The following is a 23,351-nucleotide window of genomic DNA, read 5'->3' as shown; positions in this document are numbered from 1 at the left end:
TAGAATTTATTAATTTCTGATTAAATAAAATACAGCCCCTGTTTTGGGGCAGGAGATGTGTGTTTTGTTTGAGAGAGGTCTCTCTATGAATCGCTGGCTAGCCTGGAGCATTGATTCACCCGCCTTTGCCTCTGTACATCTGGCCTGTAAAAATTTAGTCTTTCAAGAGGCTTAAGGGGCCACTGAAATGGCTCAGCAGGTAAAGGCTGACCCAAATCCAATCCCTGGGACCCTCACAGTCTAAGAACTGATTCCCACGAGTTTTTCTGCACTTTCACACACATGCCATGGTACATACATATCCATATTTATATACATACTTATACACACAAACATATATACATACACACATGTACACACACACACACACACACACACACACACACACACACTTTTAAAAGAGAGGTTTAGAGGTGAGTGATGGCTCAAGCCCAAGTGCCCAATTAGAGCCTGAAACCTCTATGACGGAATGCTGGCTCCCAAATGGAAGACCCTTCCTCTCATATACATGCACACAAACACACACAAAATAATTATAATAAATTAAATTAAGAGATGCATGTTTACCTTAGAAAATGTGTTACCTTAGCAAAAGTTGTAAAACAATTAAAGATAAAGTTAAAAACTACTCTTATCACCTAAAGATAAATGCTATTAATGTTGTAACAGATTTCTATTTTTTTTTTTTAGACTTACAGTTATTTATGGTTTGGTGTGTGTGTGTGTGTGTGTGTATGCTTTTTCTCTTGACATTTTTGCCTTAGTTTTTGTTGTTGTTAGTTTATTTTGACTTGTTTTTGTATTGTTTTTGTTTTGAGAGAGAGAAAGAACTTGAAGTTGGGTGGGTAGGATCTGGGTGGAGTTGGGGGAGGGCAAAGAATGTGATCAAAATATTTTTCTCCCCTAGTTTCAGTGTTTTATTCTTAGAGTAAGACGAGGGCATGATAAATAAATAATATCCAGACATAGATGCATGTATGCATTCACTTCCTTGTGCCTAAAAACTGATTAACATAATTATTACTGATTAGAAATAGATTTATTGTGATAATTACTCATTTTAAATTGAAAATGAAAATTTTACATTGGTTTCAGCTTTATGAATGCCAGCCACATCTCTTACATTATTTTATCATAAGGAAGAAACTGAAGAAAATGCTTTTATAGAGTTTATAGTACACACATACACACACACACACACAGAGCATGGGGTCCATTTTGTATTGATAATTCTCTGGAGCAGGCCTGCCCTGGAGTGTGCTGATGCACCCAGTGGCGCTCCGTTGGAGAACTGATTTGCTCTTTCCCAGCAGGCACCAACTGCGAAGACCTTTTTAGCTTGGTGAACTTGAGCAGGTCCATGCATGCGGTCATGGTCTGTCATGTGTGCATCAGCCCTAGTATGCCTGGAAGATGGCTCCCGTGGAGTCACCCACCACCTCTGGCTCCTACAATCTTTCTGCACCTCTTCCCTATTGACCCTTGACCCTGGAGGAGAGAGATTTGATAGGCATTCCATTTAGGGCCGAGTACACCAAAATCTCTCATTCTAATTGCAAATTACACAATTAGAAAAAATCTGGGGAAAAAATAGGAAAACATGAAGAGATCATAAGCACCACAGTCAACTAGCCAAAACGTAATACTCTCAGTTGGCTTGCTTTTACAGAACTACATTGTGATTAGTAGTAGCTCTCTAAAATTTCATCATGACTGGTTTCGTAGTTCAACCACCACACTCTACATTAATTCCTTTCTGTTAGATATTTAATTATTTCTAATTATATATGTTGCTGCAATTAACATTTTCATACATAAATTCTTGACAAAATACATAATTACTTCCTATATTCAACTGTTAGGTTAAAAGGTATACTGACTATTTTAAAGACCTTAAAATAGAGTGTCAAATTCTTTTCTAAAATAATTTGTGCTGCTGTTTTGTGGTTCTGGGGATAAATTTAGGGTTACATCCTCAGGCTCCTCCCCTCCTCCTTAAATCAGTTTAGCATTCCACAATGCAGGACTGCCTATTTCGGTATGTTCTCACAAGTAAGAAATACCAAAAACATTAAAAACTAATTACCAACATGACAAATCAGTAGTAGCATCTTTTTCTGTGTGTTTGATTGGTTTCGATGGGACTAGAAACTGACTTTTCTGCTTCTAAGTCACATATTTCTAATTACTGAAGATGCTGGCAAATTTTAAAAATATTTTTGAGCTAGAAAGATGGCTCAGCAGTTAAAGGCTAGGCTCACAACCAAAAATAGAAATTATATATATTTTTACCACTGCTAATTTTCTATTATTTGGTTTGTCTTTTATTCCTGATTTGTAAAAATGATTTTTAATTAAGTCTATTAACATATTTTATAAATATTTTATTTCACTTTGCCCTCTGTTGTCATAATGTTATTCACAGCATACTTTTTGCTAAGTAGAAGGTGAGTGTCCTCGTTATTTTTAGTATCTAAACAATGTCTTAGTTAGGTTCTTATTACTGTGAGAAGACACCATGACTACAGGCAAATTCTTATTAAAACAACAACAACATTTAATTGGGTGGTTTGCTTACAGTTTCAGAGTTTCAGTCCATTATCATGGTGGCAGGGAGCATGGTGGCATGCAGGCAGATGTGGTGCTGGAGGAATAGCTGAGAGTCCTGCATCTTGCAGGCAACAGGAAATCGACTGATACACTGGGCAGTATCCTGAGCATAGGAAACCTCAAAGCCCGCCTCCACAGTGACACACCTCCAACAAGACCACACTTACTCCAACAAAGCCACACCTCCTGATAGTGCCACTCACTATGAGATTATGGGAGCCAAATACATTCAAACTACCACAAACAGTCAATATCAGTTTTTATTTTTATTGTTTTCTCTTACTTTTAAAAAATTCATCCCATTACATAAACTGATGGTAACCTACATTTTCTTCTCTTTAAATTTTTACAATACATAGTAATTTTTGTCTAATGGGGTTTCTGTATGGTGTGTGTAAGTGTGCGCGCGTGTGTGTATACGTATGTGTATGCTATTGCAGAGGACTTAGGTTTGATTCTTAGTACACATGTGGCATCTCACAAACAACTGTTAACTCCAGTTCTATGGGATCCAGTGCCTTGTTCCGGTTCTGAGAGCACCAGACATATATGGTACACACACATACAGGTACAGACTTACAAATATACATCAAATAAAATAAATAAATCTTTTTAAAAACAATTTTGAGCCATGCTTACTTCTAAACAAACATTAGAATCATCCCAATGGAAGGGAAAACCTCCAGCAATTATAACCAAAAAGCAAAAGGCAAAATGAAATGAAGAACGGGGCTGGGGAGATGACTCGGTGGGCAGAGTGCTCACTGCACAAGAACGAGGACCTCAGTTCAGACCCCAGCCCCTGTGTAGAAGCTGGCCAGTGATGTGCATCTGAAACCCCAGACAAGATGGGCAGACAGGAAGACCCTGGGGCCTGTCAGCCAGCTAGCCTAGCCAAGGCAGCTGCAGGCTCAGTGAAGACACTGTTTTAGAAATTAGCCAGGTATGGTGGTGGTGGCGCATGCCTTTAATCCCTGCACTCAGGAGACAGAGGCAGGCGGATCTCTGTGAGTTTGAGGTCAGCCTGGTCTACAGAGTGAGTTCCAGGACAGCTAGGGCTACACAGAGAAACCCTGTCTCAGAAGCCAAAACTAAAACCAAAATTATTCTCCTTCCACAAACATTTTTAAAACTAAATTAAGCTTAAAACATTTCATTCCTCAGTTCGTATATACTGAATAGATGTCTAGACAAATGATACTTTGCTTCTTAAAAAAAAAATGCCAAAAACTTGACATTGTTCCACCCACAGAAAAACTGGATCTTCCAGCTTGGCTTTGCCAGAGCACACTTCTTCACAGAAGTGTAATTAACTCAGTGCAAAACCAGGACACGGTTGTTTGTGACTGAAAAACTGTAGGACTTTACATTTTTAAAAGACCTTCATAGCCTGGATAGGAATGGGAGACAGAGGCTGGTGAATCTCTAAGTTTGAGGCCAGCCTGGTCTACATGGTGAGTTCCAGGCCAGCCAGGACTACACAGTGAGACCCTGTCTGAAATATAAAAGGATATTTATGTTCAGGGTTGTCTGCCTAATGTCAAGGAACAGAAAGGAGTTACACTGTCTGCATGTCCAGGTCTACATGCCCTGAGCTGTGTGGCATCACAACTTCTGTCACCGTCTAACCCTGATGTCGCCTAGTCAAGAAGGATGCTGAAGACTACAAGATGCTGTCTGACAAACCAATCACAGGGGCAATCTGTCCTAAACACAAGTCAGTACAATCCTGACCTTTCCAGTGCCTTACTAACCCTGTGACCTACCACCCGTTCCCCTCCCCCACCTAGTCAGTTCAATAGCATCAAGTTTTACAGAGTATTAGTTTAAGGCAAGCTCTTATTATAGTAAGTTAGGACTCAGGTTCACAGATCCACATAGCTGAATCTTCAATTAACAGTGTACCAAGGGACTGAACTTTCCATAATGCAGCCCTCTCCAACTTATTGGCTTCTGACTCTACTTTTACCAGTTGCCCATAGAAACAGGGCCAGTGCTATTGAGCCCGTGGCAACAGACTTCTAAAGTGGCTGTTCTAAATTTATCGAGTTGACCTATATGGAAGTGCTCATCTCTGTCAGCCTGGACTGTCCAGAGTCACAGAGGGGAGGCGTTTGCAGCAGACATTTCCCTTCCATGGGGTCATTAGCTGGGTATACCAGAAGAGGCTGGGTGTGATCAGTATGTACTAGAAATTCTTGGCCAGCGCAGCTTTATCATTAGCAGTGCCATATTTAAGCTGTGCGTTTAAAAACAGTATCCAAGGCATCTATGTCGCTACATGGAAACTCACAGGAGATTTTATGAGCTGCTCCTCTAGACGTCATCTCAACTCGTCTCTGTTTAGTGTATAACTATCAGGGCCCATTTGGCTCAGTTTTACCTTTTCAGGTATTTTTTTTAGCAGTCGACACTAACTGTTTATAGGGATGGCTACCTCATGCTTTTTTTTTCTAAATTTCCAAAGAACAAACAAACAAACAACAAACATGTATTCTTAAAAATATATTAAACTTCACTTTATCTTTCAGTAACCACAAAAGTCCACTGGACCTTTTCTTAACTCTAAGATGCACTGTTGACTTCACCAGCTGAGATGACAGCATGAGCAATCATTCTCCCTGAGTTCACGAAGATTCTAACGAACAAGGCAAGAGTTCCACTGACATCGTAACCCCGTGGTTGGCCACACACAGCAAAGAAAACTCAACAGAGAGTGAACATCCTGGCCTCCTCAAAACAGGAAGCACAACATCATCCATGTGCTAAAGTGAACAAGAGACTCGTTCATTTATTTTTGCAGTATGACTGAAGCTAGGCCTTACACAAGTGCTCCGCCACTGAATATACCCCCAGCTCAGTAACTCCTATTAAAATAAAATAAAATATTTTTCTCTCAGGCTCTTAAAATGTCATTCAGTGGCTTCTAGGTCCATTGTTTCTATTTAGATTGTCCGCTCACATTGAGAGGACAATCTGCTTTTCTGGGCCTACCAATTCAAAGTTACTTTTATCCAGAAACACACCCAGCATGTACAACCAAACCTCTGGGCAACTTGTGATGCAGCCAAAGCAACATATCAAACAACTGTCACAGTTACGAAGCTCAGGTCTGGTTTTTAAATAACTTTTTTTCCTAAGGCCCAAAGGCAGCTTTTGAGGTTTTTTTTTTTAAATATTTATTTATTTATTATGTATACAACATTCCTTCCATGCCTGCCTGCATGCCAGAAGAGGGCACCAGATCTCATTATAGATGGTTGTGAGCCACCATGTGGTTGCTGGGAATTGAACTCAGGACCTTTGGAAGAGCAGGCAATTCTCTTAACCTCTGAGCCATCTCTCCAGCCCCCGAACTTTTGAGTTTTTAAATTTGAGTCAATTTCAATGCAGCCCTTTGGCTCTGAAAGCCCTCCGCATGCTCCCATGTCATTACAGGTGGGAAGAGCTGGAGATGCCACAATCTGACAGGTGCTGCCCCACAGCTGAGCTGACTCAGTGTGACGGAGGGATTTACTTCGTGTGGGACTTTACACACGGAGAAACCCTAAAGTCTATTCACGGACTTAACTTTCCTCCTTTCCCAAAAGACAAAGGAGCTCAAGTGTGTGGAAGCGGCATGGTCCAAAAGCGTCACTTGAAAATATATCTGTTTCTAAACACGGGAGTAACGGCATTTCTCGTCACGTCAGCCCCACATAACCTCGAAGCCAGTGGTGCTCAACCACAAAATTACTTTTGTTGCTTCATCATAACTGTAATTTTGTTACAGCTGTGAACTGTAATATAAATATCCGATATGCCAGGTATCTGATATGTGACCCCTGTGAAAAGGTCATTTGGCCCCCAAAGGGGTCGCAACCCACAGGCTGAGAACCACTGCTCTAGGGCAATGCTGTATGGAACTATTGGTACCAACTAAAATTTTCCTGCAAATTGTTTCAAAATACAGATGGCAGGTCTCTGGGTGTCACTTGTCATGTAAGTCATACTAAGTGTCTAGTATGTTAGTCTTATGCTCACATACCCTCCTTTGCTCCTCTTCAGCGTCAGCAAAAAGTTTACGAATATTGGCCTCCGATTCTCCCACGTATTTGTTAAGGATTTCTGGCCCATTGACCACCTTGGGTTCTCTCGCATTCAGCATCTTGCCAATCTGTCGAGCCAAGAGAGTCTTACCGCAACCAGGGGGTCCGTACAGCAGGATGCCTTTGACGTGTTTACAACCTAGACAGGAAAAAGAGACAGACTTAGCCAGCTCGCTGAAATCAAGGACGACTAACGGAGGGTCTGCCTTCTCCACGCACACGCACCTGCACCTCAGGACGAGACGCCCATGTTACTTCTGTACATTAACAGCCGCATGCTGAGGACAGACATGAGTAATCGGTCAAGCCTCTTATATTTTCTTTGAACAGAAAACCCAAAAAGCAGCCCTAACCGCTGCAAGATTTGAAGGAAGAAGGGAAGCTGCCAGTTACTGATTTTTGGAAAACTCTTTAACTTCACTTAGAATGAACACTTTTACTCTGGAACTGTCTCTTTGACTTACTATCTAACTAGGAATTATTGCTTTTTCATTATCCTTTGTGAGCCGGAGGCAAGTCTGCCTTGCAGAAGTTCTAATGGAAAACATATCTATCACAAAACAGTGGCTATGGGAACTACGTCCTCATCACAAGATAATGGGTCGACCAGCCAGAACAAACTTGGAGAAGCAAGAGTGTTGGCGGGTCGGATGGGCAGAGTCCTGAGGTCTAGATGGATGGCACCATAAAGTGACTAAGGGCTAGACGGCTTCATCGAACAAATGGCCAGTAACAAATGTAGACAACTTTTTAGGGACACCCAGATAAAAATGAAGCTTCAAAAACAGTATTCGATTACTTGTCACTAATAAGCCAAACTCGCAAGACTGATGATCTAGACTCCTAAGTCTCTCTGGCTGATTCTCAGGGCTGTCTGCTCAGTTTCTTAAGGTGAAGATGACCTGCGATTCTCTTCACTCTCCTAGGAACACCAAACTTCACCGTGTCACTGTTCTGGTCCATGGTTTCTAATGAACAGTTTTTCTTTCTGCTACACTGAAATACACTCAGTGAGGTAATACATGATTGGACTTCAGTGCTGTTCTCATAACTACAGGTGAAAACACAGGTGTGTTCCTGTGAAAACGGCTTATCCTTTTCTGAAACGAGAGCCTTCAAAATTCTATCCTTCAGGGGAAATGTACAATGGTACCTACCATTGACAGGAAGTAAAATAAATCACATGATACAACTAACCACTAGAAGTTTTAGGCTCTGAGGAGGGATAGCTTTGGGGTTGACAGTGACATCCATATGTAACATCTTCATAAAGACACCATTAAAGATTCTCGAAAACCATGAAATTGTTACTCATGGTTAAGCTCGCAGGCAGCAAGGGAACTTACCAGAGATTCATGAAGGCTTAGTGCTACAACCTTTCTCATCAGAGTAAAGCTCCACCCCAAGAACCACGGCAGCAAAATGTCTTTGTCCTCTGGCCCAGCCCTCAAGCAAGAGGTTCATACTGCATTACGGGGTAAACCTGGCTCTTCTCCTAGAAGCTGGCGCCACCAATTACAGCCCACATTCAAGCCTCAAGGACAACTAGGCTTTGGAAAGTGACTCCTGATCGTCCTGTTTAAGCCAACTGAACATCTGACTGTCACGTGCACAGACCGTAGGCAGGTGGCTGAAGTGAAAGAAGCCCAGCAAGGGCTCAGTGGTTAAGAACACTTGCTGCTCCTCCAGAGGATCTGGGTTCAGTTCCCTGTGCCCTCAGAGCAGCACACAACCGTCTGTAACTCCAGCTCCAGGGGACTATGCCATCTTCAGGCATGCACATGGTGCCTCCTACATACATGCAGGCAAAACCCTCACACACATACACATAAAAACAGACAAACATGAAGAGGATGAAGACCAAAGTTTGCTGAGGGCCTACAGAGACCTACAGAGTGCAGGCCTATTCTTATCTCATCTTGACTTTCTCCAAGTTGGTCAACCTCCTCTTGAGGAGACCCCTTCCAGAACAGGCCACGCTTTCTGGGAAAGGCTCTCCGTGGCTTCTTACGCTGTCCCCAACCTGTGAGCCCTGAGTACAATATGGCCACAGAGCACAGCAAGAGCAAATTAGAGCACCGTGCTGACTGATGCAGCCCCTCCCCCTCGCTATCGAATTTCAGCGCGGCTTGCGCGGCTTCCTCACACCACTCACCATCCTTTACTTGTCTCTTATCTCTCTCCTAATTCTCCTTATGAATTATTGAAATATTCAGTTCTTCTCGAGAGCTACCCCACGCCACTAATTCTCAGAGATGACCTAGATTCCCACTTTGCTTATTTAAAAAAAGAGATTATCAATCGCGACCCCCCTTCAGCTCTCTGCTTTGCCTGCAGACCCGGGCCAGCAGATATGGCCATTCTTAACCTCAACTGTGGCTCTCAAAGGGTCTTCCTTTCTCTTCTCTGAGGTCAAATTATAGTCATTTGTTTATATACCTTCTCTCATGTTGTTTAAGGGAAAATACTGTTATATTGATCTTGAATCACAACTGACCCAGCAAAATGCATCGCCTGTAGCACACACTCAAAAAGGGGCCAAATAAGTAAATTCTTGATTCCTTTTCTTAGACATTCAAAGAGTCTGAGGGAGAAAAGTACCATTTTAAATTATTTGAAACCCTTAATTTATGGATCTCACTATTGAACTAATTTAAATCTGTAAAAGTAAAATGAATGAATGAATGAATGAAAGAAAGAATAAATAAATGAAACACCTATTTGAGATGACCAACAAACTGTACATAAATACTAGAATTGAAACTTCGCAATTCCGTTTTGTATTTGGAAAATGCTTAGTTTAGTGTGGTTTGAACTAAACTAACTTGGATCTTATAAATAGTTCGCAAAATACTGCCGTGAAAGCCAAGAGGAGAGGCTGAAACGCACGCCTATGGAGCGCATTCTATGCTATCTTTGACAACAGTCAGCGCGACGTCAACAGTGCATCTTAGCGGCTTCAGGCAGTGCCAGTCCCAGGATCCTTTCTAGCATATCAAAGAAATACACACTGACAAGAAGATTTTCAAAATCCAGCTCCACAAAGGAATCGGTTATTTGAATAAGCAGTGGAAATGAGGCCTTGTTATTACTATTATTAAAGTCTGTCCTGACTTATTAAACAAGCACTGGTCTCTAATTCCCAGTGAGTCATACAAACTGATTCCATACAACAAAAGTCTATTAAGCTCCTGGTGAGAGGCACCGAGGGAAGTGTGAGGGATAGAGACATGCAAAAAGCAGTCCCTACCTGCATGGAATTCCTGGCTTAATAGGAAAGCCCACAGCCAATAAACCATAATGTATCAGTGAAATATATGAACTAACTATGTTTGGCATCTACCCAAGAAAGACTGATTCCACCCAAGTGATAGGAGAAAATTAGGACTGGACACAGGGACAAAGGGTTACTGAACCTGGCCTGGAAGGATGAGCAGGGGTCGTGTTTGGGTGTGGACAGAAAATGATAAAGAGACTAAAGGGAGCCACAGGCACAGAGGTGTGGATATAGATGCCAGCAGTAATCTGCTATGGTCAGAGCCTTGGAGGTGCCTGGAGACTGCCAGGCTCTGAGGCCGACCTCCACACCATGCCAATGAGTTAAATTTTATGTATTTATTTATTTGGGGAGGGCACAAGCATGCCATGGTTGGAATATGGAGACCAAAGGAATACTAGAGGGAGTTGATTCTTTCCTCTTATCGTGTGGATCTGGAGATTGAACTCAAGTTACTGTGCTTGACAGCAATCACCCTTAGCCACTGAGCCTTCTTGCCAACTCAATCCATGAGTTTTGAATTTGCAGAGGATGGAAGAGTTGCTGAAGGCTAACTCAGCCTTTCTCTGCAGAGACCGAGTCACTAATTGGCTGATTTTTGCTAGCTGAACTGTCATATCACTCCAAGGTCTCTGGGACTGGGGACCCGAAGGCCTCAAGAGGAAGCCCACTCCACTGCTGATGCCCAGCTTTCTCCTGAGCTTTTCCTGGCTCTAATTTTGGAGGCCCTCAGATCCCAGGCTGTTGCCACTTTTTACCCCTACTTAATGTTGTATAGGTCCCTCATGATCAGTACCCTGGACCAGTAAATTAAATATAAAAGGTAAGAAATAGAAGGAAAAATCTGGTGGAAATGAAATATTCTCTCATTCGTTCTCATTCCATTCCTCTCCCACCCACTGTGTGTGTGTGTGTGTGTGTGTGTGTGTGTGTGTGTGTGTGTGTGTATTGCTCTTGTTTCTTTCTTTAGGACAGGTTCTCCTACAGCTCAAGGGGGGCTTGAACTCCCAATCGTCTTGCCCAGATCTCCCATGTCGGAGAATCACAGGCATACAACTTCATGTCAGCCTATTCCTCTTTTCTTTCCCATGAACAGTCTAATGGATCCCCTAGGAAAATGCTCGCATACATCTCCACACAACTGAGGCGATTCCTAAACTCTCTAAGGTCAGCCATGGAGACTAAATGAAAGGCTCTGAGGAACACGGCTCATTTAAAGCATTTGCCTAGCATGTGCAAAAATCTGGATTTGACCTGTGGCATTAGAAACACAAACAAAAGCAAGGTGGCGGTGGTGCACACCTTTCATCTCAGCACTTGAGAGGCAGAGGCAGACAGAGCTCTGTGAGTTCCAGGCCAGCCTGGTCTATACAGAAGTCTGTCTTGAAAAATAAACAAACAAACAAAAACAAAAAAGAAAAAGTAAAAAAAAAAAAGACAGGAAGGAAGGAAGGAAGGAAGGAAGGAAGGAAGGAAGGAAGGACAAACAATATAGAGGCGTCAACAAGATGGCTCAGAGGGTAAAGGCACTTGCTGCCAAGCCTGATGACATAAATTCAAGCCCCAGAACCCACACAATGGAAGGAGAGAACCAACTCCAGAAAGTTGTCCTCAGATTTCCACATGTGTGCTTTGCCATGACACATGCATACCCCACATCCATGCCACATAATATATGAGGAAGGAGGGAGGGAGGGAGGGAGGGAGGGAGGAAGGAAGGAAGGAAGGAAGGAAGGAAGGAAGGAAGGAAGGAAGGGGAAAGTAAAGTAAAGAAAACCCTCTGAGCATGCTACTGAACAATCTGGATAAGGAGTGGAAAGGAAGGATAGGGGTTGGTGAGATGGTTCCGTGGGTAAAGGCACCTGCAACCAAGCCTCGAGGCATGATTTCTGAGTTCAATTTCTAGGACCCACATGGTGGAAGAAAAGAACTATATTCCACAAGTTGTCCTCTGACTTGAGAGTTGTGACACAAGTACACACACACACACACACACACACACACACTCAGGAAGCTCATGCTGACCTGGGCCACAGTCCTCTATCAGGGCCAGAACACTTGGGGTCAAAGCACCTTCCTTTTCTAAGCAGTTTAGGCAAGCACCAAGTTCACTTTCAAGAACTCTGTCAACACAGAGATAGGATTGAGGGAGACAACAACTTATCAGGAAGGCTCTCCTTTCAAGAGCAGTCAAGGAATTGGAAAGAGGAAGGAAGCCGAGGCCATGACTCCTGGAGTCTGCTAACTGCAGGAATCAGGAGTGTGCCAAGCCATCAGAGCTAAGGGTTCTGGGCAACATAGAAAGGTTTTGGGGAAAGCAAAACAAAGGAAACTGGAAGAAGTGGGGATGAGAGAAAGGAGCCTGAGCAGATGGAAAGCCTTACAGAAGCGGGCCCAGCATGAGATTCGGGTCACGGAGGACTAGCCTCTATGCCGTACATAACTGCTTAGGCAACTTAAAAAGAGTGTCAGGCAAGGTGTCGATTCTTGGTTCCATAAATACAAACTTCACCTAAGCTGACATAAGAATCTCAGGCTTTTTGTTCTAGCCACCCCTCTTTTCCTGACATGATCCAAGTACCACAGATTGGCAACATGGGGTAAATAACAGCACTGCGTTCACTTTAAGTCAAGATATTTTATACTCGGTTCTGTTGGCTAACTCTCCAGTCAAAGGTGAGAGACAAGCCAGGCTTAGTGACATACTCTCTTAGTCTCCAGCACTCTAGAAGCAGGGGCAAATGAAGGATCTCTATGAGTTCGAGGCCATCCTGGTCTACATAGTGTGTTCCAGGACAGCCAGGGCTATATGGAGAGGCCCTGTCTCAAAATAACAGGAAAAAAAAATTTAAGATAAACTCTTGTGCTTAGTTTCAACATTTTTTTTAATCTCCATCAAGTTTGAGGTTTTGGCCGTTGTCTCCAAGTCATTTCCACAGTTTCTCTTATTCTCTAACTGATAGAAGAGCTTATGTTTATAACATTATTTACATTTATCTGACATGTGTCTAATTTCCGTGGTGAAGAGCAATCCAGAGCCTGCACTCTACCGCTCAGCTACCCCTCTAGGCTCGGATTCTAGCTGACTATAGGAGTAAATAAAGCACGGATGTCAGTTCTGTCACTTAGCAGATGACACATACCACAGCAGACGGGGAAATTCTCTCCTGGGAGCTTCTGCGTTTTCCATGAAATAAAAATTCTAAGGATTCTAGGTTACCCATGAAGATAGAAGGTGGGAGGAAGGTAGAAAAGACCCCGTCATTTCAGCGAATAGGATAGTAAGTTGTCTGGGTGAGACACAGGAAAGAAACACTCAGGGACCACTTGAAATGTGGATCTTTAAGATTGGACACTAACTGAGGCTCCAGTGGAATCTAATTTACCGGTGTTGGGCTGGTGTGTGTGCGCGTGCATGCGTGTGTGCGTGCATGAGTGTATACTAGAAGTAAGGGGGAGAAAACAAAATTAAAAAGGAAGATGGCAGGAAGTTCGAATCTGAAGTCGTTACTGGTGATGCAGTCTTTGGTATAATCAAAGTGAGTGAGACGGAGCAAGAGCAAAGGTTAATGGACAAAGCAATATAACAGGGATGGTAAAGTTGTCAATACAGATGACTCAAACACACAGTGAGACTACACTTAGGAACGAGTGATACAGACAGCTTTGCCAGGCTCCCCTGCTTGCTCAGCTCTAGGATGGCTACCTTCATGCTCACTTTGTTATCTGAACACCAGTGACAACCGTCCTGACTTTCACTGATTCAACATGTACTAGCAATTACAAAGACACAAATAACACAATATACCAAGCAGAGTGTCTTAGGTTTCTATTGCTGAAAAGACACCGTGACCATAGCAACTCTTTTTTGTTATTGTTTTGTTTACTTGTTTTTACAGGACAGGGTTTCTCTTGTGTAGCACTAGCTGTTCTGGAACTCGCTCTGTAGACCAGGCTGGCCTCAAACTCACAGAGATCCGCCTGTCTCTGTGTCCCCAGTGCTGGGATTAAAGGCGTGTGCCATCACTGCCTGGCTGTTTCCCTTTTTTGTTTGTTCATGGTAACTCTTACAAAGGAAAATGTTTCATTGGAACTGGCTTACAGTTCAGAGGTTTAGTACATTATTATCATGGTGGGAAGCATGCAGACAGACATGGTGCTGGAGAAGGAGCCTAGAGTTCTACATCTGGATCCATAGGCAGCAGGAAGAGATTCTGGACCTACCTTGAGCATTTGAAACTTCAAAGCCCATACCCAGTGACATACTTCCTCCAACAAAGCCACACCTCCCAATATGCCACTCCTTGTGGGCCTTTGGGGCCATTTTCATTCAAACCACCACACAACAAATGATCATAGGCTGCATTAAAATGGTTTAGGTGATGAGACACTGGGAGATTGTCTAGGAGGAAGATGGCTGGAAACTGATTGGCAGCTCAGTCAAGATCCTTTAAAATAAAGCATTTCCAGACATTTCCTACAATCTGAAGCACAAAGCTACATCTTAAGTATGCTTCTCAGTAGAAATCTGTCAAGAAGACTGAGGGTATGATTTGTGTTAAGGTGCAAGAAAGGATGAAGGTTGTTTGGACTAACTAGGAAACATATCAAGTGGAGATGAACATTAAAAATTACTATGCGTTGAGTTTTCTAACCAGTTCTAGTTTGGATTTCCCAAATTAGAAAACGAAGCCAAATATGCTTTAAAACAGGTAAGGACCAGTTGTGGTGGTGCATACTTGTCATCTCAGTGCTCAGAAGGTGGAGGCAGAAGGATGGAGAGTTCCGGAGCAGGTTGCTGAGATGGCTCAGGGAATGAAGATGCTTGCCAGCAAGCTGACGACTTGAGCAGGACCCCTGGAAACCACACGGTAGAGGGAGAGAACCAACTCTTTTGAAAGTTGTTCTGACCTACACATGTGAACTATGGTATGTGCACATGCATGCACACATCCACACACACAATAAATAAATATAATAACTATTTTAAAAAACACACCAACAAAATGACTCCCCATAAACAAGAAAAGCAACCCTTCCAAACTGGAGAGAAATGTTGTAGTTACGTTGATTAGGGTTTTTTGTTTTTCACTTTGTTAGATGAAGATCTTTTCTTTAAAAAAAAAAAAATAAGATGTATGCCTTTAATCCCAGGACTCAGGAAGCAGAGGAGGTGGATCTTTATGATTTCAAGACTAGCTTGATCTATAACATGAGTCCTAGGACAGCCGAGATGACACAGTGAGACATTGCCTCAAAAACAAGCAAGCAAACAAATAAGAGACATGACCATTGTTTCGTATAAGAAAACATATTTGGGCCGGGCGGTGGTGGCGCACGCCTTTAATCCCAACACTTGGGAGGCAGAGGCAGGCGGATCTCTGTGAGTTCGAGACCAGCCTGGTCTACAAGAGCTAGATCCAGGACAGGCTCCAAAACCACAGAGAAACCCTGTCTCGAAAAACCAAAAAAAAAAAAAAAAAGAAAACATATTTGGTATCAAAAGGAATGACAGAAGTAATCTCAGAATAAAGGCAGTCTTTTGTGTTAAACTCAGTTCTAGAAAAGGGAGAAATTATGTAATTATAATATAATCTCAAAAGTAAAAGAAAAAAGGGGGGGGAAGAGGATCTGTAACTGAGAAAGACACCTAATGCCTCCACACACATTTGGACATGTGCGCCACATAAACAGACACACACAAATGCACACACATACAGTAGAGACACTGGAATCTGCTGTCTAGATTAAATAAGTACCTGAAAGTCACTGCGATAATCAAGCCTAACACATGGAAAGCAACTGCTGATACATAGTGACATGTCTAGATATTTGCTGCTAAATAATATTAGCTCATTTTTAATCATCTGGCTATGGATGAAAAATGAAATAGAACCAGACCTTCAACTGCTACTTAAGAATTAGATCACAAGCTGGAAAGATGGCTCCGAGGTTATGAATATCAGCTGTTCTTCCAGAGGTCCTGAGTTCAATTCCCAGCAACCACATGGTGACTCACAACCATCTGTAATGAGATCTGGTGGCCTCCTCTAGTGTGCTGACAGGAGCAGAGAAAAATGCATAGCTCAATAAAATCAACAAAAATTTTTTTTAAAAAACATGCAGACAGAACACTGTATACATAATAAATAAATTAAAAAAGAATTAGATCACATTAGTTGCAACCACATCTTGCACCTTAAAACTTTCCCTAGCACAACTACTGTCATGGAGTGCTGAGAGTTATAGTGTTTGTTGCATTGATGAAACTCAAGCTCCCAATGAACATGGCAGACATACACTACACCATAACATTTCTACAAAGATGTTCCTAGCAGTTCAGTGAAGTCAGGATTTCCCACAGTGTTAGTTGTTCTTCTAGCTGGACTATCGGAATCAATTCCCTTGCTTCTCTGGACCTCAAGCAGGCCCAGCCCACCAATTTCTCAAATTCCTAAGCTCACATAGCATCAGCATGTAGCCCCTCCATAAAGGCCACGCCGCTGCGATGATCAGTTCCACTGGTGTATAGCCCTCTAGCTTTTCTCCCAGTATCTTCGATAGGCTTTTTTCCAAAGTTCTCTTCATCTCCCCAACTGAAACCCCTCTTACAGTCTTTACCAGTATTAGAAAGGTAATGTTAGCTTTTAAAGGGCTAGTCTTTGCTCTGCATGAGCTCACCTGACAGGACCTGATTCCACTGGGAACCACATGAACCATTTCTCAGTGTTTGCCCAAAAGTGTATCATTGCAGTCTAGCACAGTGCATCTTTCCCATTAGAGTGAGGGAAACCAGTAACACATTGTTTTCCCCCCTAAATACTAGTCTCTTAGCTAAGTCAACAACAGACAAAATCAGGGTGCACACTTAGACCCAGATGTTAGCATGCCTGTAAAAATTCTGAGGGAGCAAACTTCAAGAGATGCTAAGGTGCACATAACAGACAGCATGAAAGGATTTCTGGCCTAAAAGTCTACACAGAACAGGGCTTCACCACAATGACAGGCATTTCTAGTCCCACTGATGAAGATAATGCACAAAAATATTTATAGGACACCTAATAAGTTCATTATCATTTCCTAAAATAGCATAATAAAAAGGACATAGCCTTAGTTCTGTAACTCAAGGAAAAACAGTAGGGTTTGCTGTTTATAATCTTCAAAAATACGTCCAAAATGAGACCTGTCAATGTGAGTTAAAGAACCATTTTTTCCAAGATGTCACCAGGGGCCAACTGCATCGAGGAAAAACTGTCAGAAAAATCACAGGTATTTAAAGGGGGAAACTCACTGTCAGGATGTCAATAAATTAGAAATGATCTCTATCAAATTAGCACTGGGGTAGGACTGCCTAATTCATTTCAGGGGTGGGGGCAGGATATGAATGATTAGTGATATTTAGAGGGGAATCCCAAGTGGCTTCCAGCTCAAACACAGACAACGGCGCTTGCCAAGGAGGAGTCTGTCGAGACCGGTGCAAGTCAGGGCATCGTCACAAGTCTCGCAAGCTTCTCTAAGCAGGTGTGCAAACCAGGTCTGAATGTTTAACACTAAAAAGTGCACAGACTTGTACACAGTACAGTGCCAGCTATTATTAATATTTGATCTCTCTCTGTTTTTATAATTTAAGCTTCTGTGTCTTTAAAAAGTATGGATTGGAACTAACAAATACAGTTCTGTTTGACTTCCTCTTTCCAGAGTACAGGGTGATTATGTTAATAGAAGGTTTACTTATTTATATTATTTATTTATTTAGATACAGGATCTATCTATGTAGACCTGGAAATCATTATGTAGACCATGCTGGCCTGGAACTCAGAGATCCACCTGTCTCTGTGTCCCAAGTGTTGGGAGTAAAGGCATGCGTCACCACGACCCACCAAGATTAACTTTTATGTGTGTTGTTATGCACACATGAGTGCAGGACTGGGGAGTGAGAAGGGGACATTAGCTCCTGGAAGCTGGAGTTACAGGCCACTGTGCGCTGCAGAACAAGTGCTGGAAACCACACTCGGGTACATGCTCTAAACACTGACCATCTTTCCGGTGCCAGCTTTTGTTTTTCTAGCCGCGCAGGAAGGACTCGGAGCACGACTTTCGTCAACTTCGGTTTCTAAGAGTGCTGATCAGCACGGAAGGTAGGCCACCCTCTGCACCCCTTCATCTGTGGACTCTCCAAATCCTTCAGGAGACATTTAAGACCAAGACCACTCAAGCACCGACCCCATTCTCTCCACAGCAGTTGTCTAGGAGGGTGTGCTGCTGCAAGCGTGCACTGAGCTCTCCTATGAGCAGATGAGAAAGACCCATGCATGCCCTGGGCACCAAGCAGCTGTGCTAGCTGTCTACCATCTGACTGGTCCATATCCAAATTAGTCAACTGAAATTCAGTATAGATCTTCTCATCAGATAGCCTAGAATGAGAGATGGGATGTGGAGCAACCCTTCCCAACTAATCTTTGCTGACACCCCCACCCTCTACACTCCCTCCTAGGGTGTTGCCTGGTATTTCACGAATTCTTGATGACAAAGATCATGCTCTTCTGCAGCAGGTCCTGCCTTGCTGCCACCTGGCACTGGATGCTTTCGGGTTTCAGCAGTCTGTAGTTGGCCCTTCTCTTTCCTCCATTCCTCGGCCTTCGCACTCTTGCTGTTCTGCAGGACATCCGCTCCAGCCAAAACACACCGTCTGCTCGAGCAGACAACTCACGGCTTCTTTTCCTTCCCCTGGAACCTCTAACTCATTCTCAGAAATCAGAAATCACAGCCTTAAGTCAGACATGTGTTACATGTCTGTAACCCCAGCACTCAGGAGACTAAAGATTGTTATGATTTTTAAGGCTAACCTGGGCTAAACAAGTAAGTTTAAGTCCAGCCTGGGCTACCAAAGAAATCACTTCTTAATTCACACTATGTGACTTTGGTCACATCTTTGGACTCTGTTATTCAATGCTTACTATAGCAATTGTCAAAACTTAATGTGTACCATGGTCCCGCAGTGTTTATTGAAATGCATATTTCTAGGCATCACTCTAAGAAATGGAAATTCATGGAGTCTGAAGGGGACCTGAGGTAGGTGAACACACAACATGTGCCCCTACACGTCTCTAAAAGCAAGCCAAGGACATGCCAAATGTCGTTACAACTGATAATGTACTCAGCTGCCTGAGCATCCTGGAGCTTTTACTTCACTCCGCGTGTATGTTCTTGGCCCCCACTGAATCACAATCTGATAAGAATACATTCCTTATCCTTTGACAACTGTAGCTGCAGAAGACAGCAAGTCCAGAGAGGTGAAATCGTCAGGAGCAGACAGAAGTCTCCTCTGCACTGTGCTGCTGCGGGAGCGATAAGGATTTGTGAGAGATGACTCGTGGTTTAACTCATTGGTAAATTCAATGGGAGCGAAGACAAGATGAGGATGTCTGAAATGCAAATACAGTTCCAGCCTGCACTGAAGGACTGATGTCTCTACCAGAGGGCAGGGTCTGGTCTAAGGGATCCATACTCACAGTACTTCACTGTAACTATAAACAGACATTGAAGTTCAGAGGAGGGGATAGGATGGTAGAGGGCGAAAACAGGCCTCCAACAGAAGATTGTAGGAACCAACCTGACTGGAAAAGGCGCCTTGGAGAAGCCACGGGTCTGAGGAGAGCTGAGGCTGGCACAATTGCTTTCTTTACTGACTTGAAGAACTTTCATAAGGAAGAAGTAGGCTTGTTCTCCTTCTGTGTGCTGGTCACAGAGACACCTTACTTAACTGGTACAATGTGGAGAACACACAGAGCTGATGGTCTCTGGTGGGGCCAGCTGGTCCTGCAGGGATCTGAAGAAAGTACTCCAGGACGGTGTCTCAGTTCCTTAGGACCAAACACCTGACACAAGCAACCAATGGAGGAAGAGCTGTCTGGGCTCACGGTGGATGTCTGGATCAGTTACTCTCTGCCTTGTTTTTTGATTGTTTGTTTTGCTTTGCTTTTTGGTTTTGGAAGACAGGGTTTATCTGTGTAACAGCCCTAGCTGTCTTGGAACTAGCTCTGTAGACCAGGCTGGGCTCGAACTCACAGAGACCCACATGCTTCTGCCTCCTGAGTGCTGGGATTAAAGGCGTGTGCCACCACCGCTTGACCATCTAATTTCTTTTTTTAAAGATTTATTTATGAGTGTTGTCTACATGTGTGTATGTGCACCACTTGTGTGCCTGGTGCCTGAAGAGGCCAGAAGAGGGTGTCAGACTCCCCTGGAGCTGGAGTTACAGATGGTTGTAAACTACCATATTGGTGCTAGGAACTGAAGCCAGGTATTCTGCAGGACCAGTAAGCTGTATAATCACTGGGCCATCACCCCTCTAGCTCACTACCTTATTTTTGAGACACGGTCTCTTGATGAACCTGGAACTCACTGATTCCATGGTTATACTGACTGGATGGTATGCCCCAGGGATCTGCTTGTCTCTGCCCCCTAACCCAGCATGGAGTTACAGAGGCCAAACTAGCTTTTGCACAAGTGCTGGGGATCTGAACTGAAGTTCTCGTGCTTGTATGGCCAACACTTGCCCAACTAAACCATCTCCCTGGCCCCCACTTTAAGCATTTTCTAAGTCAGTTCAAATGGAACTGTTAGGTTTTTTGCATACTGTTTGGTCACTGGGTGGTACAGGAGGTGGAGAGAATGGAAAAGGAAAGGTTCCATGTGCTTTTCATTAGATAAATTCAGACTATCAGTGAGGGCACTAAGTGGTGGTGTCTCAGTAAAGCACAAACAGGTCCTCAACGCTGGGACATGGTAGTAGCATGATTGGCTCACGGCTGTCCTTTTGTTAAGTTAAGAAGGCTTATCTCTGGTAGTGACCATTACTAAGCTACCCCAGTTCTGCACTTTCACACTGAGTAGAAGGAGAAGGGAGAGGGAAGGCAGGGAAACTCTTTGCTAGAGTCTTCACACCTACGGACACTTTCAAGTAATAACCTACTTCTATAGACATAATTTGTTTTGGTAACGTGCCTGTGTTTATCAGTCTTTATTTCACAACCCCAAGCTTTAAGGTGTTTACAGATAATAATGTGTGATAAAAGTGGAACTAGTGAATTAAACAATTAGCAAATCTTTTTGTGAAAATTAAGAGAAAAGAAACATCCGGGATGTGGCACCTGCTAAACTACCTCTGAGCAGTGTTATCAATGCTCACCAGGTTGTTAGAAAGTAGAGATGCATTCATATCTACACTGTGATTAGAACCACTGACACATGGTGCCCTTCTGTTGGCTTAGAATAGGAATACAATATTAAACAACTAAATGAAAACACTGCTTATGAAAATATTATGACATAAAATATTATGCAAATCTGATACCTAAGCGTCTAAAAAATTTCTACTCCAATGCCCTGCACCTTGTTTTAAGTTAGGCATTACATGAACAGAGTATGTAGCTCCTGATCTGCCAGTGTGTATCTCCAGAGGCCTAATGGTATTTTGATTTTAAGATTTTTGTTTTGGGGGGGGGCTGGAGAGATGGCTCAGAGGTTAAGAGCATTGCCTGCTCTTCCAAAGGTCCTGAGTTCAATTCCCAGCAACCACATGGTGGCTCACAACCATCTATAATGGGGTCTGGTGCCCTCTGCTGGCCTGCAGGCATACACACAGACAGAATATTGTATACATAATAAATAAATAAATATTAAAAAAAAGATTTTTGTTTTGTTTTCATAAAAGGTAATTAAATATACCTTCAATTTCATTGGTATTATATGCTTGGTTATAAAAATGCTCAAGGCTTTAGGACTTGTATATTGGTAAATATTTATGATAAATGGAAAATGAGATACATATTACATGAGCTCAGTCATGTAAAAATGTAGTATATTGTGATATATATACAAATATATATAAATAAAAGGGATATCAAAATTGCTAGTAGTTATGCAGCTTTCTAGTGCTTTGCTTCTTATGATTTTTCAGTATTCTATGAACATACTGACCCTCAAAGTTGAAAAATACAAACATTATTTTTAAATAAGTAAATAAATAGTAAATGTATATAGGATCCAAGAAGCTAGAGATTAAAATTACTACAAAACAGGAAGGACTATGTGAAATGTTTTAATATAGTCTTCCTTTATTTTACTTAAAAAGATAATTGATATGGAGACACATCAAAGTTGTACCTGTTAAGGGATTCTGTGTAGTGTTTGGAGTGTGTATCTGTTGTGTAGTGTTTGAATCAGGCTGAACCACCAGTGTGTGTTCTCATGCAGTCACAGAGTTCCAGACAGAGCCCTGCTCCTCCACTCTGTAGGAAAGAGCATGGAGCCTAAATGATTTCCTCATGGAGATGTCTAGGAAGAGGCAGATTTGGAGCTTGAACACCAATCTACCTGTTGGAGTTGAACCCCCAGGGAGGCTCTGCTACTGCTGGAGCTGGGCCTCAGACTCAGTGTGCTTGAGGCACAACCTGAAAATCTGTATCTGGTTCTTCTGTTTGTGTGTTGATTTCATTACAGAATGCTGGGAAGAAGAGCAGAGTCAGGCAGACGCCATGAATCTCCAGCCTGAGACGGACGTAGGTTAGAATCTTGCTGGTAAGCCACAGTCACATGGTAATACACAGATTTAATAGAAATGGGTTAATCAAGATGTGAGAGTTAGCCAATAAGAGGCTAGAGCTAATGGGCCAGGTGATGGAGGTGGGTCTTGTATCTTATCCGTTGCTTTCATTGGCTAACTAATAAAGAAAACTGCTTGGCCTGATAGGACAGAAAATTAGGTAGGCGGAGTAGACAGAACAGAATGCTGGGACAAAGAAGCCGAGTCAGGCAGTCGCCATGATTCCCCTCTTGGACACAGACGCAGGTTAAGATCTCCCTGGTAAGCCACCAGCTTGTGGTGTTACCCACATTATTAGAAATGATCAATATCTAAGAGCTAGCCAATAAGAGGTTGAAACTAATGGGCCAGGCAGTGTTTAAAAGAATACAGTTTCCGTGTAATTATTTCGGATAAAGCTAGATGTGCGGGCGGCCAGGTGCCAGGAACGTAGCCCGCTGCTTCTATTTCAACAGCCAGGCAGTAATTTAATACAATTTCTGTGTGGTTATTTCAGGGGTTAAGCTAGCGGGGCAGTGGGACATAGCCCGCCGCTCCTTCTACAACATGTATCCTTTTAAAGCCTCACAAATTCTTATGTGCACCAGAGAAAGGGATACCATGTTACTGAATAGGCGAAGCACCAGAAGAGATGGGAGACACTTGGATAACTTCTCAAAATGAGGAAATATGGTGGGTGCTGAGCTTTGAAGATGGCATGTGCCCTCTAAAATCATGTTGAAGTGTAGCTCCCCAAATAAAAATGTTGAGAGGTGAAGGGATGTTTAAG

At 42.8% G+C, this 23,351-nt stretch overlaps 1 protein-coding gene across 1 annotated transcript in view; it reads right to left on the bottom strand.

Moving 5' to 3' along the window:
* Nsf (N-ethylmaleimide sensitive factor, vesicle fusing ATPase) overlaps positions 1–23,351 on the bottom strand; it is a 135,090-nt gene that overhangs the window by 52,266 nt on the left and 59,473 nt on the right. Inside the window, exon 9 of the mRNA XM_075990470.1 lies at positions 6,638–6,837. Within this exon, the coding sequence (XP_075846585.1) occupies positions 6,638–6,837 (200 nt within the window). The remainder of the gene's footprint in view (positions 1–6,637; positions 6,838–23,351) is intronic.

This window comes from Microtus pennsylvanicus, chromosome 11 (assembly GCF_037038515.1).
Source record: "Microtus pennsylvanicus isolate mMicPen1 chromosome 11, mMicPen1.hap1, whole genome shotgun sequence".
Taxonomy (NCBI): Eukaryota; Metazoa; Chordata; class Mammalia; order Rodentia; family Cricetidae; genus Microtus; species Microtus pennsylvanicus.
Note: the sequence above shows the minus strand (reverse complement) of the source record. Positions and strands in the feature narration are given on the sequence as shown.